Source organism: Notolepis coatsorum (assembly GCF_963971535.1).
Source record: "Notolepis coatsorum genome assembly, chromosome: 17".
NCBI classification, from domain to species: Eukaryota; Metazoa; Chordata; class Actinopteri; order Aulopiformes; family Paralepididae; genus Notolepis; species Notolepis coatsorum.
The window spans coordinates 104,430,447-104,446,831 of NC_140181.1; the positions used below are offsets into that span (position 1 = coordinate 104,430,447).

The window sequence follows — 16,385 nt, forward strand, 5'->3', positions numbered from 1 at the left end:
AGGATGACAGGATGGGTCAAGTGCAGAGAGACATTTCATCTGCGACTCAGTACATGTGTGTGTGTGTTCCTGTGGGTCGCCCATCTCGCATGTGTGTGTTAATCTGCATGACAATTAAAGACTTCTTCTTCTTCTTGTACATAGGCTGCTTTACAGAGCCGTAGACGCCAACGCAGAAAACCGAGGGCCCATTTACAACTACCGAGTCGAGATCTCCATCTTCTTCATCATCTACATCATCATCATCGCCTTCTTCATGATGAACATCTTCGTGGGTTTTGTCATCATCACGTTTCGAGAGCAAGGAGAGTTAGAATTCAAAAACTGCGAACTGAACAAAAATCAGGTCTGTCCTTTTTTTGGAAAGATTCCCTTTGATTCAGGTCCACTTCACTAGACACTTGTTTTCCCGAAGACTCTAGAATAATCAGAATCTTAGGCCAAAGTCTTAAAAAGGTCTTAAATGTTTTGGATTACTTTTATGTTACGATAATTTATGTGTATGGTGTTTATTGAATGTGTTTGGGGGAAATGTCTGCAGATGAAGCAGTATGGTAAGAGCCTTGTATGGAGTTACTTCTTTCATAGTCATTTCCCTTCATACTTTTCTGCCATTATGGCCATGAAAAAGGTATTCAATTATTTTCAAAATGGTCCTCCTAACCCTTTCACTACCACACTACAAAGGGTTAACCCTTTCACTACCACACTACAAAGGGTTAACCCTTTCACTACCACACTACAAAGGGTTAACCCTTTTGCTACCACACTACAAAGGGTTAACCCTTTCACTACCACACTACAAAGGGTTAACCCTTTCACTACCACACTACAAAGGGTTAACCCTTTTACTACCACACTACAACGGGTTAACCCTTTCACTACCACACTGCAAAGGGTTAACCCTTTCACTACCACACTACAAAGGGTTAACCATTTTACTACCACACTACAAAGGGTTAACCCTTTCACTACCACACTACAAAGGGTTAACCCTTTCACTACCACACTACAAAGGGTTAACCCTTTCACTACCACACTACAAAGGGTTAACCCTTTTACTACCACACTACAAAGGGTTAACCCTTTCACTACCACACTACAGAAGGTTAACCCTTTCACTACCACACTACAAAGGGTTAACCCTTTCACTACCACACTGCAAAGGGTTAACCCGTGCACTACCACATTACAAAGGGTTAACCCCCTCACTACCACACTACAAAGGGTTAACCTTTCACTACCACACTACAAAGGGTTAACCCTTTCACTACCACACTGCAAAGGGTTAACCCGTGCACTACCACATTACAAAGGGTTAACCCTTTCACTACCACACTACAAAGGGTTAACCTTTCACTACCACACTACAAAGGGTTAACCCTTTCACTACCACACTAAAAAGGGTTAACCCGTGCACTACCACATTACAAAGGGTTAACCCTTTCACTAATACACTACAAAGGGTTAACCCTTTCACTACCAACACGACATAAGGTTAACCCTTTCATTACCACACTTCAGAAGGTTAACCCTTTCACTACCACACTACAGAAGGTTAACCCATTCACTACCACACTACATAAGATTAACTCTTTCACTACCACACTACAAATGGTTAACCCTTTCACTACCAACACGATGTAAGGTTAACCCTTTCACTACCACACTACAGAAGGTTAACCCATTCACTACCACACTACAGAAGATTAACCCTTTCACTACCACACTACAAAGGGTTAACCCTTCACTACCACACTACAGAAGGTTAACCCTTTCACTACCACACTAAAAAGGATTAACCCTTTCACTATCACTACCACATTACAAAGGGTATTAAAAATATCTTAAAAAGGTCTTAAATGTACCTCTTTGAAGCCTGCAGGAACTAACAGTATCTGTTCCCTCTCTCTCTCTCTCTCTCTCTCTCTCTCTCTCTCTCTCTCTCTCTCTCTCTCTCTCTCTCTCTCTCTCTCTCTCTCTCTCTCTCTGACCCAGCGTCAGTGTGTGTACTATACGCTGAAAGCCCAGCCTATAAAGATCTACATACCTAAAAACCCATCTCAGCTCAAGTTCTGGAAGATCGTCAACTCCAGCCAGTTTGAGTACATCATGTTCGCCCTCATCCTGGGCAACACCCTCACTCTGGCCGTGCAGGTACCTTTTCCATTCAAGTTCAAGTTCTTTATTTGTCAAATACACAACAATACCGAGGCATTGCAGGTAATGCAATTTTTTGTGTTTCGAGCTCAGACTCAACAGTGCACAATTAAGAAACAACAATCAATACAAGAATGGTAACAATAAGTATAGTAGTAAGATAAAATCAAAATAGTAAATTATTGTAGTGTCTTGTGTATAGTGTATGTGCATGTTAAGGTTCAGTGCAGGGTGTGTGTGTGTGTTCAATAACAATAAGTAGTAGTAAGATCAAATAAAAAAAATATATATAAAATTAGGTAAGATCAAATAAAATATAAAATTATTTACAGAAAGTGTCTTGCGTAAAAGTGCATGGGTGCAGGGTGCGTGTGTGTGTGTGTGTTCAAGAGTTTTTCTATTCTATCGACAGAAGAACTTTACTCGTGTTTATTTGTTTTTTACTCGTGTGAACATGAGAACATTATTGTGTTATTTTGTTTGTAGAATTAAAAAACTGCGAACTGAACAAAAGTGTGGTCCGTAGTTTTTTTGATCCAGGTCCACTTCACTAGACACTTGTTTTGTTTTCCCGGAGACTCTAGAATAATCTGAATTTTAGGCCTTAATTAAAGTCTTAAAAAGGTCTTAAATATGATTTTTTTCTGTTTACTCTTCAGCATTATGAGCAGTCTAAGCTCTTCACCCACGTCATGGACATCCTCAACTTGATCTTCACCGCCGTGTTTACCGTCGAGATGGTCATCAAGCTGCTAGCTCTCCGAGTTCACGTGAGACACTTTTGGTGTTTCAAAATGTCCAAATAACGTTCATAACAGCGCTGTCTACACACACACACACACACCGTGTGGACTGGAACATCCACAGAAAGTAACCCTGTGTCTGCTCTGAACCTTTGTTTAGCATTATTTCATCGACCCCTGGAACTCATTCGACGCGCTGATCGTTGTGGGGAGTGTGTTGGATATCATGGTTTCCGAGTTAAGCGTGAGTTTGTCCACCTTTTTTGATTAAATTTACATTTACATTTAGTCATTCAGCTGAGGCTTTCATCGCAAAGCGACTTACAGATTGTGAACGAGTCAGCAGGAGGGGTACATCTCTAGCAGCTAAGGGTCAGCAGTGGCAAATATTCATGGAAGCCAAGGGAATCCAAGCTTCCCCAAAAATATGACCAGTAAAATAAAAAAATTAAAATATATTATTTTATTTTTTATAGTTTACAATAATAAGAAAATCATACATTTTCATCTCTGTGTTATAATAATTTTCTCCCTCCTGGATAAATTATCTGAACGAGTGAAACTGCGCCTGGGTCAGTAGTATTGTTCGTCACATAGTGTCGAACTGGAGCGTTACTAATAAGTAGTAGTAAGGTTTATCACTTTATCACTGCATTACCATTTAGTGAATGGTATATAGACGACCACTATTTTGGGGTCATTGAATGGAGATGCTTGAAATATAATAACTGTTCTCCAATTTTGAGAGATCTAACATGCTTTTATACAGTATGTCAAGGTGCAGGTGATCTGGTTGCTTTGTTTGGATTTCTAACATGTTACACATAGTACTAGTTGTAGGGGAAATTCTCTGATGTGTTTTTAGCCTGGTATTAGCCTGGTATCAGCCTGGTATTAGCCTGGTATCAGCCTGGTATCAACCTGGTATCAGCCTGGTATCAACCTGGTATCAGCCTGGTATCAACCTGGTATCAACCTGGTATCACCTGGTATCAACCTGGTATCAACCTGGTATCAACTGGTATCAACCTGGTATCAACCTGGTATCAACTGGTATCAACCTGGTATCAACCTGGTATCAACTGGTATTAACCTGGTATCAACCTGGTATTAGCCTGGTATCAACCTGGTATCAACCTGGTATTAGCCTGGTATCAACCTGGTATCAACCTGGTATTAGCCTGGTATCAGCTCAGTATCAACCTGGTATCAACCTGGTATCAGCTCAGTATCAACCTGGTATCAACCTGGTATCAACCTGGTATCAACCTGGTATCAGCTCAGTATCAACCTGGTATCAGCTCAGTATCAACCTGGTATCAGCTCAGTATCAACCTGGTATCAACCTGGTATCAGCCTGGTATCAACCTGGTATCAGCCTGGTATCAACCTGGTATCAACCTGGTATCAACCTGGTATCAGCCTGGTATCAACCTGGTATCAACCTGGTATCAGCGTGGTATCAGCCTGGTATCAGACCAGTATCGGCGCATCCCCATGAACAACGATGGACTGTGTATAGTGAAGTGGCTGTGGACGTTAAGTGGTACTGCAAGTAAAACTCACTCCCCAGAGGCATCCAGACCCATTAACAGTGTAGTGGTCTGCGATGCCACCCGCGGCGCGGGACACCGGGGTTCAACTCCACCTCCCACACCATGTCAGATAAAACCGGTACATATGCATACAGAGGGTTATTGAATGTAGTGATTTCCTAAGAGCCTGTGTGATTTCAACACAACAATAATCTCACGACTGTTTTTATTTTCTCTCCATGCCGCCCTGCCTGCTGTCGTTCCTGCTGTCGCTCCTGCCCCCTCTGTGATGCCCCCCCCCCCCCCCCCCCCCCCGCGCGCGCAGGGTGGAGGCGGAGACCAAGCGGAGGTGAGCGTCACGACATGGCTGGAGCAAATTAACCTTTCCACTACCACACGACAGAAGGTTAACCTTTCACTACCGCACTGCAGACGGTTAACGTGTGGCTGTGTAAGGGTTAACCCTTTGTCGTGTGGCAGTGAAAGGGTTAACCTTCTGTATTGTCGCAGTGAAAGGGTTAACCATTTGGTAGTGAAAGTGTTAACATCTTCATCGTCATGCAGGGTATCTGCAGGGTATTAAACAGTATCGTCCTCAATTTAAGGCCTTAAAGGTTATTAGTCTTACATTTAATTTGCGCAGGTATACATTTGGGGGGGGGGGGGGGGGGGGGGGGCAGCCCGGCTGTCGGGAGATGAAACAATATGAAATATATAAAATGTTTTTGTATTCCAGTCGTTGTTTTTTGCGGTGCTAGCGATTTTTGGATAGTATGGTCATAACATTTGTGGTATTAAAAAAGTGTTAAATTGAACTTGAAAACTGCAGTGACCCTGTCATAGTCCATGTTTCAGCCCCTGTCATAGTCCATGTTTCAGACCCTGTCATAGTCCATGTTTCAGCCCCTGTCATAGTCCATGTTTCAGACCCTGTCATAGTCCATGTTTCAGCCTGACCCTGTCATAGTCCATGTTTCAGACCCTGTCATAGTCCATGTTTCAGCCCCTGTCATAGTCCATGTTTCAGCCCCTGTCATAGTCCATGTTTCAGCCCCTGTCATAGTCCATGTTTCAGCCTGACCCTGTCATAGTCCATGTTTCAGACCCTGTCATAGTCCATGTTTCAGACCCTGTCATAGTCCATGTTTCAGCCCCTGTCATAGTCCATGTTTCAGCCCCTGTCATAGTCCATGTTTCAGCCTGACCCTGTCATAGTCCATGTTTCAGACCCTGTCATAGTCCATGTTTCAGACCCTGTCATAGTCCATGTTTCAGACCCTGTCATAGTCCATGTTTCAGACCCTATGTTTCAGACCCTGTCATAGTCCATGTTTCAGCCCCTGTCATAGTCCATGTTTCAGCCTGACCCTGTCATAGTCCATGTTTCAGCCCCTGTCATAGTCCATGTTTCAGCCTGACCCTGTCATAGTCCATGTTTCAGCCTGACCCTGTCATAGTCCATGTTTCAGACCCTGTCATCGTCCATGTTTCAGCCCCTGTCATAGTCCATGTTTCAGACCCTGTCATCGTCCATGTTTCAGACCCTGTCATCGTCCATGTTTCAGACCCTGTCATAGTCCATGTTTCAGCCCCTGTCATAGTCCATGTTTCAGCCCCTGTCATAGTCCATGTTTCTGACCCTGTCATAGTCCATGTTTCAGACCCTGTCATAGTCCATGTTTCAGCCCCTGTCATAGTCCATGTTTCAGCCCCTGTCATAGTCCATGTTTCAGACTCTGTCATAGTCCATGTTTCAGACCCTGTCATAGTCCATGTTTCAGACCCTGTCATAGTCCATGTTTCAGCCCCTGTCATAGTCCATGTTTCAGACCCTGTCATAGTCCATGTTTCAGCCCCTGTCATAGTCCATGTTTCAGCCCCTGTCATAGTCCATGTTTCAGCCTGACTCTGTCATAGTCCATGTTTCAGACCCTGTCATAGTCCATGTTTCAGACCCTGTCATAGTCCATGTTTCAGACCCTGTCATAGTCCATGTTTCAGCCCCTGTCATAGTCCATGTTTCAGCCCCTGTCATAGTCCATGTTTCAGCCCCTGTCATCGTCCATGTTTCAGACCCTGTCATAGTCCATGTTTCAGACCCTGTCATAGTCCATGTTTCAGCCTGACCCTGTCATAGTCCATGTTTCAGACCCTGTCATAGTCCATGTTTCAGACCCTGTCATAGTCCATGTTTCAGACCCTGTCATAGTCCATGTTTCAGACCCTGTCATAGTCCATGTTTCAGACCCTGTCATAGTCCATGTTTCAGACCCTGTCATCGTCCATGTTTCAGCCCCTGTCATAGTCCATGTTTCAGCCTGACCCTGTCATGGTCCATGTTTCAGCCCCTGTCATAGTCCATGTTTCAGACCCTGTCATAGTCCATGTTTCAGACCCTGTCATAGTCCATGTTTCAGACCCTGTCATAGTCCATGTTTCAGCCCCTGTCATAGTCCATGTTTCAGACCCTGTCATAGTCCATGTTTCAGACCCTGTCATAGTCCATGTTTCAGACCCTGTCATAGTCCATGTTTCAGCCTGACCCTGTCATAGTCCATGTTTCAGACCCTGTCATAGTCCATGTTTCAGCCCCTGTCATAGTCCATGTTTCAGACCCTGTCATAGTCCATGTTTCAGACCCTGTCATAGTCCATGTTTCAGACCCTGTCATAGTCCATGTTTTAGCCCCTGTCATAGTCCATGTTTCAGACCCTGTCATAGTCCATGTTTCAGCCTGACTCTGTCATAGTCCATGTTTCAGACCCTGTCATAGTCCATGTTTCAGCCCCTGTCATAGTCCATGTTTCAACCTGACCCTGACCCTGTCATAGTCCATGTTTCAGACCCTGTCATAGTCCATGTTTCAGACCCTGTCATAGTCCATGTTTCAGACCCTGTCATAGTCCATGTTTCAGACCCTGTCATAGTCCATGTTTCAGCCTGACCCTGTCATAGTCCATGTTTCAGCCCCTGTCATAGTCCATGTTTCAGCCCCTGTCATAGTCCATGTTTCAGCCTGACCCTGTCATAGTCCATGTTTCAGACCCTGTCATAGTCCATGTTTCAGACCCTGTCATAGTCCATGTTTCAGCCCCTGTCATAGTCCATGTTTCAGCCTGACCCTGTCATAGTCCATGTTTCAGCCCCTGTCATAGTCCATGTTTCAGCCTGACCCTGTCATAGTCCATGTTTCAGCCCCTGTCATAGTCCATGTTTCAGACCCTGTCATAGTCCATGTTTCAGACCCTGTCATAGTCCATGTTTCAGACCCTGTCATAGTCCATGTTTCAGCCCCTGTCATAGTCCATGTTTCAGCCCCTGTCATAGTCCATGTTTCTGACCCTGTCATAGTCCATGTTTCAGACCCTGTCATAGTCCATGTTTCAGCCCCTGTCATAGTCCATGTTTCAGCCCCTGTCATAGTCCATGTTTCAGACTCTGTCATAGTCCATGTTTCAGACCCTGTCATAGTCCATGTTTCAGACCCTGTCATAGTCCATGTTTCAGCCCCTGTCATAGTCCATGTTTCAGACCCTGTCATAGTCCATGTTTCAGCCCCTGTCATAGTCCATGTTTCAGCCCCTGTCATAGTCCATGTTTCAGCCTGACTCTGTCATAGTCCATGTTTCAGACCCTGTCATAGTCCATGTTTCAGACCCTGTCATAGTCCATGTTTCAGACCCTGTCATAGTCCATGTTTCAGCCCCTGTCATAGTCCATGTTTCAGCCCCTGTCATCGTCCATGTTTCAGCCTGACCCTGTCATAGTCCATGTTTCAGACCCTGTCATAGTCCATGTTTCAGCCTGACCCTGTCATAGTCCATGTTTCAGACCCTGTCATAGTCCATGTTTCAGCCCCTGTCATAGTCCATGTTTCAGCCTGACCCTGTCATGGTCCATGTTTCAGCCCCTGTCATAGTCCATGTTTCAGACCCTGTCATAGTCCATGTTTCAGCCCCTGTCATAGTCCATGTTTCAGACCCTGTCATAGTCCATGTTTCAGACCCTGTCATAGTCCATGTTTCAGACCCTGTCATAGTCCATGTTTCAGCCCCTGTCATAGTCCATGTTTCAGACCCTGTCATAGTCCATGTTTCAGCCTGACCCTGTCATAGTCCATGTTTCAGACCCTGTCATAGTCCATGTTTCAGCCCCTGTCATAGTCCATGTTTCAACCTGACCCTGACCCTGTCATAGTCCATGTTTCAGACCCTGTCATAGTCCATGTTTCAGACCCTGTCATAGTCCATGTTTCAGACCCTGTCATAGTCCATGTTTCAGACCCTGTCATAGTCCATGTTTCAGACCCTGTCATCGTCCATGTTTCAGCCCCTGTCATAGTCCATGTTTCAGCCTGACCCTGTCATAGTCCATGTTTCAGCCCCTGTCATAGTCCATGTTTCAGCCCCTGTCATAGTCCATGTTTCAGCCTGACCCTGTCATAGTCCATGTTTCAGACCATGTCATAGTCCATGTTTCAGACCCTGTCATAGTCCATGTTTCAGCCCCTGTCATAGTCCATGTTTCAGACCCTGTCATAGTCCATGTTTCAGACCCTGTCATAGTCCATGTTTCAGCCTGACCCTGTCATAGTCCATGTTTCAGACCCTGTCATAGTCCATGTTTCAGACCCTGTCATAGTCCATGTTTCAGCCTGACCCTGTCATAGTCCATGTTTCAGCCTGACCCTGTCATAGTCCATGTTTCAGACCCTGTCATAGTCCATGTTTCAGACCCTGTCATAGTCCATGTTTCAGCCCCTGTCATAGTCCATGTTTCAGCCTGACCCTGTCATAGTCCATGTTTCAGACCCTGTCATAGTCCATGTTTCAGCCTGACCCTGTCATAGTCCATGTTTCAGACTCTGTCATAGTCCATGTTTCAGACCCTGTCATAGTCCATGTTTCAGACCCTGTCATAGTCCATGTTTCAGCCCCTGTCATAGTCCATGTTTCAGCCCCTGTCATAGTCCATGTTTCAGACCCTGTCATAGTCCATGTTTCAGACCCTGTCATAGTCCATGTTTCAGCCCCTGTCATAGTCCATGTTTCAGACCCTGTCATAGTCCATGTTTCAGACCCTGTCATAGTCCATGTTTCAGACCCTGTCATCGTCCATGTTTCAGCCTGACCCTGTCATAGTCCATGTTTCAGCCTGACCCTGTCATAGTCCATGTTTCAGACCCTGTCATAGTCCATGTTTCAGACCCTGTCATAGTCCATGTTTCAGCCTGACCCTGTCATAGTCCATGTTTCAGCCCCTGTCATAGTCCATGTTTCAGACCCTGTCATAGTCCATGTTTCAGCCCCTGTCATAGTCCATGTTTCAGCCTGACCCTGTCATAGTCCATGTTTCAGACCCTGTCATAGTCCATGTTTCAGACCCTGTCATAGTCCATGTTTCAGCCCCTGTCATAGTCCATGTTTCAGACCCTGTCATAGTCCATGTTTCAGCCCCTGTCATCGTCCATGTTTCAGACCCTGTCATCGTCCATGTTTCAGCCCCTGTCATAGTCCATGTTTCAGCCTGACCCTGTCATAGTCCATGTTTCAGCCTGACCCTGTCATAGTCCATGTTTCAGCCTGACCCTGTCATAGTCCATGTTTCAGACCCTGTCATAGTCCATGTTTCAGACCCTGTCATAGTCCATGTTTCAGCCCCTGTCATAGTCCATGTTTCAGCCTGACCCTGTCATGGTCCATGTTTCAGCCCCTGTCATAGTCCATGTTTCAGCCCCTGTCATAGTCCATGTTTCAGCCTGACCCTGTCATGGTCCATGTTTCAGCCCCTGTCATAGTCCATGTTTCAGCCCCTGTCATCGTCCATGTTTCAGACCCTGTTATAGTCCATGTTTCAGACCCTGTCATAGTCCATGTTTCAGACCCGGTCATAGTCCATGTTTCAGACCCGGTCATAGTCCACTATTCAGCCTCACTCCTCTTCCTGCAGGGCGCTCCTGGCGCGGGCAAAGGCGAAAGTGGGAAAGTGTCAATCACGTTCTTCCGTCTGTTCCGAGTCTTGCGGTTGGTCAAGCTGCTCAGCAAAGGGGAGGGCATTAGAACCCTGCTCTGGACCTTCATCAAGTCCCTGCAGGTCAGTGCCGTCTGTGTGGACCTGTGTAGAACTGTGTGGAACTGTGTAGAACTGTGTAGAACTGTGTAGAACTGTGTAGAACTGTGTGGAACTGTGTGGAACTGTGTGGAACTGTGTAGAACTGTGTAGAACTGTGTGGAACTGTGTGGAACTGTGTAGAACCGTGTGGAACTGTGTGGAACTGTGTAGAACTGTGTAGAACTGTGTAGAACTGTGTAGAACTGTGTGGAACTGTGTAGAACTGTGTAGAACTGTGTGGAACTGTGTGGAACTGTGTAGAACTGTGTAGAACTGTGTGGAACTGTGTGGAACTGTGTAGAACTGTGTAGAACTGTGTGGAACTGTGTAGAACTGTGTGGAACTGTGTAGAACTGTGTGGAACTGTGTAGAACTGTGTGGAACTGTGTAGAACTGTGTGGAACTGTGTGGAACTGTGTGGAACTGTGTAGAACTGTGTGGAACTGTGTGGAACTGTGTAGAACTGTGTGGAACTGTGTGGAACTGTGTATAACTGTGTAGAACTGTGTAGAACTGTGTAGAACTGTGTGGAACTGTGTAGAACTGTGTATAACTGTGTGGAACTGTGTAGAACTGTGTAGAACTGTGTAGAACTGTGTAGAACTGTGTAGAACTATGTGGAATTGTGTAGAACTGTGTAGAACTGTGTAGAACTGTGTAGAACTGTGTGGAACTGTGTAGAACTGTGTAGAACTGTGTAGAACTGTGTTGAACTGTGTAGAACTGTGTAGAACTGTGTAGAACTGTGTAGAACTGTGTAGAACTGTGTAGAACTGTGTGGAACTGTGTAGAACTGTGTGGAACTGTGTAGAACTGTGTGGAACTGTGTAGAACTGTGTGGAACTGTGTAGAACTGTGTAGAACTGTGTAGAACTGTGTGTAGAACTGTGTGGAACTGTGTAGAACTGTGTAGAACTGTGTAGAACTGTGTAGAGCACCGTTTAGTCACTACAATTCAATTACATTCAAACCATTATTTATTCTCCAAAAGGACAATTGAGGTCACCCGCATTTTTACAATATGTACATAGTGATACAATCGTTTTTTACATAGTAAACATATATATACATAGATGAAGTGCATTATAAAAGGAAGAACATCACATCACTTATAAAATGCACTATAAGTTAAGTTAAACACAGTTACAGACTGTAGCAGGCAGGCTTGCAGGTAAGCCTCTAAACGTCCCCCCTGCGTTATGAGTTCCATGTTGTCGGGGCACTATAATGAAAGGCAAATGTTCTGAGTTTGGTCTGTATATATAACTCTGTATTTGATTTGAATTGATTTGATTTTTATTTGGAAATTTACAAACACATCATAAAAACAAATGATCATGACCAATTTGTGAGGATATCACCTAAAAGCATGAATTCAAACACTTATTTCCAAGGTGGTCCTCGATGGAAGACATACAAACATAATAACATAAAAAAAACATAAAAACACGGCACATATAGCCTACTAGGAATAACTAGAGTACAGTACCCTTCTATTCTAGACCTGGAATCAGATTGTCTGCCCTGTGGCTGCTGAGCCTTTTGCTCTTACCATAATTGAACCTTTACCTTTGTTTTAAAAATGCTTTTGGTTTGACTGTGCTTGGTAGGCAGAGGCAGTTCATTCCAAAGTACAACACCTGCACATACCTCTTACATTCTATACCTGTAGAGATCTGTATACATGTATCCATATTCTTATATATCCATAATCATATACATACTCTATACAAGTTGGCTTGTGTTATATTTACATTGAACTTTTTTTTGTGTCATATTTACTTGTTTATTATAATTTGTTTACCTTTTTATTGTTGTATCTGTTCTTTTCTCCCTTGCCATGCTATAGGGAGGTGTAGTGGTTATGTCATTGCCGTTTTTCGTGTTCCACCCTCTGTCCAATGCAATGTATTTCCCCATTGCCCATTTCTAAATCGTCTCGTTTAAAACAAATAAAGCATGAACATTGGCATGGTGTACCTTTCTGTGCTTATTCATCCACAATCTATAGCTCAACATGTGAAAATATTCGCAATTAATCATAAAAGAAAATCGCCAAATTTTATTTCAACCAAAAATGCTTAAACAATAATGTTAGTGATAGAAGGGAACACATTTTGTGCAAAAATGGAAAGCTTTTCAATTTCCATGCGGCAGAATTGTTACAATAGCCGATAATCCATTTTCCCTATGATAAATCCCTATACGGGTGGAACAACCAGTGACGTCAGACTACACCTCCCAAACACATTTCTTATCTTATTAAGTTCTTCTTATCTTATCTTTTCTCCTCCAGGCGTTGCCTTACGTTGGTCTACTTATTGCAATGATCTTCTTCATCTACGCTGTGATCGGCATGCAGGTGAGCTGCCTCAGTCATGTACTCAAGTCATTCTTTCATCACGTCAAGGGTTTCAGATGCACTATGTCTATGCTCACACTGAGGGCTAGAATGGATTGCACGGAGCAAGTTGCACCCTTACTTACAATTCATTATGAATTGAAAATGGGGGACCCTGATGTAAACAAGACGAAAGTCTTTCTCTGGTCTGCATCCCCTTAACAATTGTGTGTATTGAGCCGTACTGTATTGTACCCATTCTGCAATCTGTCAATCAAAGTGTTCTGATGCACTATGCTGCTCACGCTGAGTAAGCTACCAACCGTGCCTGTGTAACGGAGGCAGGGCCGGACTGGGGAAATAATTCATACCGGGAGATATAGCGCGAAATATAGCCCCAATCAGGCCACTTTTTAAGCGGGGGGTCTGGGGGTCCCCCACCCGGAAATCTTTTGATACAAAGACAGCATTCTGGTGAATTTGAGTGCATGTGAATCACAAACTAATGAGCCAACAATTGCTTATGAACCTCAAATAAAACTGTTGTGGCCCTAGCAATGCTACTCTCTCCACCTTCAAAAAGAAAAAAGCAAGCGCACAACATATTTTTCTATTTACTATTATAATACAGTTAACCACTCTCTCCACCTATTCAAACAGAGCAAGAGCACAATACCATATTCACTTTACTGATGCACTACCCATCAACAGTTAAAATAGCCCTTTACACAAACATTAAATAACAGACCTTTCATTACAATACTATAATAACAGTAGCCACTGCCAGAATAGTGACACATGTATCGCGTGTGGTGAGCACACGCATGCATGCACAACGAAGACAGAAGATTGCGTTGTCTCAATCATTTTAACTATAAAATGAGCTCAAAGTATGAGCTCACTGACTGAAATTTCCAACAAAAAGCATCAATTGTCAAATAATATTGATCACATTAACTAGACTACCGGTAGATGTTTTTGAGGAAATTAGAAAGGGAACAACAACTTAACCCTTGTGTCTGATCAGATTCTTATTTTTTTGATAACTTTACAGTGATTATGTTTGTAGCCAATGTGGCAAAGGTGTGTAATCTTTGAATTATCTTTGAATTATTTTGACTTTCTCTTCTGCCATTCCATTCGCCGCCTCCGCTGTCAATCAGTTGTATCGCCTGGTCCCGCCTCCACCAATCACAAGCGGCAGCACGGCTCCATTTCTGTGTGTGATCCGCGTGAGGGAGAGAGAGAGATAGTTCTCCAACTCTGTCGCAGACAGTGAAATCCTGGTTGTTCCCCACTCACCTAGGTTATCTAACTATCGCGCCGCGCCGCCGCCACAACTAAAAACAATGGCCTGGCAAAAAAAAAAAAAAAAAAATTATAATTTTTTTTTTTATATAATTTTTTTTTTTATCTGTGCAGGCCAGGCCACCGGGAAAACTCCCGGTGCTCCCGATGGCCAGTCCGGGCCTGGGAGGTCCGTGAGTAATATCGAGTCACGATGGATGTGTGTTGTGAAGTGACTGTGGCAGTAAGCGGTACTGCGAGTTAAACTCACTTCCACTGGTTAACATGGTAAATCGTGGTTGAATGCCACCACCCACTTCAATGATAGCGTTGTGAACGCATAATCTCTGTCTTAAATTATGGCTATGTGTCTAATCTGCCCGTCGCTTATCAATGACTTGTTTGCAGTCAACATTGTCGAAACGGATTGTTTTTTAATCGATTCATTTCCGTTTTATAGCATTTTGAAAAGCCCTCGTTTTCAGGGAAAATATAAAGATTCCGTGATAATCGGCATTTACTGGAATATTCTGGCATACACAAAAACGTTGTCATTTTCCGGCCTATTTATGAATCGTTTTCAAATAAACGCTAGATTATCGATAATCGATGTGTACTTATGCACGCTATAGAAGCGGGCTGAAATATTGATTCTATCATTTCCTGATCAGCGATCACAGCCACACACACACACACGCATAGGGCAAACGCTGATATCTCTGTGAAAACAGGTCTGATTATCCTAAGACTAAGAATAAATTCCTCACCTCAGATCAGATGTTATCCAAAAAGATTATTCCAATTCCTGATCGCCATTCCAAATATATCGATCGCGTTTATTGATTCAGCGTTGGGTACTGTAAATACATAATCCACGCGTTTTCCGGGCCGGCGATCACAATGGATTCTTCAGTTGGCTTGACGGAAAAGAAAAATGAGGAAACTGGCTAAAATAATGGGGTGCAGTTACACAGGGAGAGACGATAGGGGGCGGTATCTTCCCAATTGAGAGCAAAACGTAATGCTCAGAGAGAGTCTGCAACACTAACCTGAGGCTCGATTGATGAAATATGAATTCAAATCGCCAATAAAAATAAATACGACAAACAAACGCTATATAGCGTTGGCGGCATTCAACGGTCGGCATGAACTAACGACAAAACGCGTGGCTGGCAGTCAAAGTGTTAAAAGACACATCGACACGTTACCAAGAATTTAACACAACACAGAGGAGTCACATACGATCGGTCACACCTGTACTATACCTCCTATGTTTTTATTTTATTTTATTATATTATTATCTTTTTCCCCCTCCTTTTTCAGATTTTTCTCCCATCCCACTGTTTAGTCGTTATGCCAATTCCCAACCCCCTTCCTGGTTGTTGCGCACTCCCCCCTACTGTTGGTCCGGGAGGCCGGAGACTGTCGCATGCTTTCCTCCGACGCATGTGCAGCCAGCCGGCAGCCAGCCTGGCAGCGCAGATTCTCACCGGGAGAGTGTAACGTGTGGAAGGTCACACTACCTCCCTCCAGATCCTACCCTCGCTGTGCAGGCGCCCCGACCGAACTGTAGGGGTCGCTGTCCACAACGCCCAGGACCCACCCATCCGCTTTCCCACCCCTAACACTGCCAATTGTGTTAGTATGAACTAGGGCTGCAACGATTAGTCGACATAATCGACGATGTCGATTATAAAAAATCGTCGACGAGAAATTGTTGCGTCGATTAGTCATTAAAAAAAAAAAAATTATTTAATTTTTTTTTTTTTTTTTTTTTTTTTTTTTTGCACTACCTATCTTTGTGAGAGTGGCTTCTCAGGGTTCCAGACAACATCATAACATGATGATCCCATAGCAAATTTTGGACATTGAAAACATTGTTCCCCTGCAGGAGATGATGATCAGACTAGACACACAATACATTACACACGCACTCCTCTCACTCACACACAGCGATCAGAGTAAGACACACACATACACACTCCTCTCACTCACACACAGCGATCAGAGTAAGACACACACATACACACTCCTCTCACTCACACACAGCGATCAGAGTAAGACACACACACATACACACTCCTCTCACTCACACACAGCGATCAGAGTAAGACACACACACATTCACACTCCTCTCTCTCACACACAGCGATCAGAGTAAGACACACACACATTCACACTCCTCTCACTCACACACAGCGATCAGAG

The 16,385-nt window shown here is 43.9% G+C and overlaps 1 protein-coding gene across 1 annotated transcript in view; it reads left to right on the forward strand.

Annotated features, from left to right (window-relative positions):
- cacna1fa (calcium channel, voltage-dependent, L type, alpha 1F subunit a) overlaps window positions 1-16,385 on the forward strand; it is a gene marked incomplete at its 3' end in the record, with an annotated part of 242,326 nt that overhangs the window by 185,189 nt on the left and 40,752 nt on the right. Inside the window, 6 exon segments of the mRNA XM_084333608.1 lie at window positions 145-346; window positions 1,999-2,157; window positions 2,820-2,930; window positions 3,064-3,147; window positions 10,388-10,531; window positions 12,846-12,911. Of these exon segments, the coding sequence (XP_084189734.1) occupies window positions 145-346; window positions 1,999-2,157; window positions 2,820-2,930; window positions 3,064-3,147; window positions 10,388-10,531; window positions 12,846-12,911 (766 nt within the window).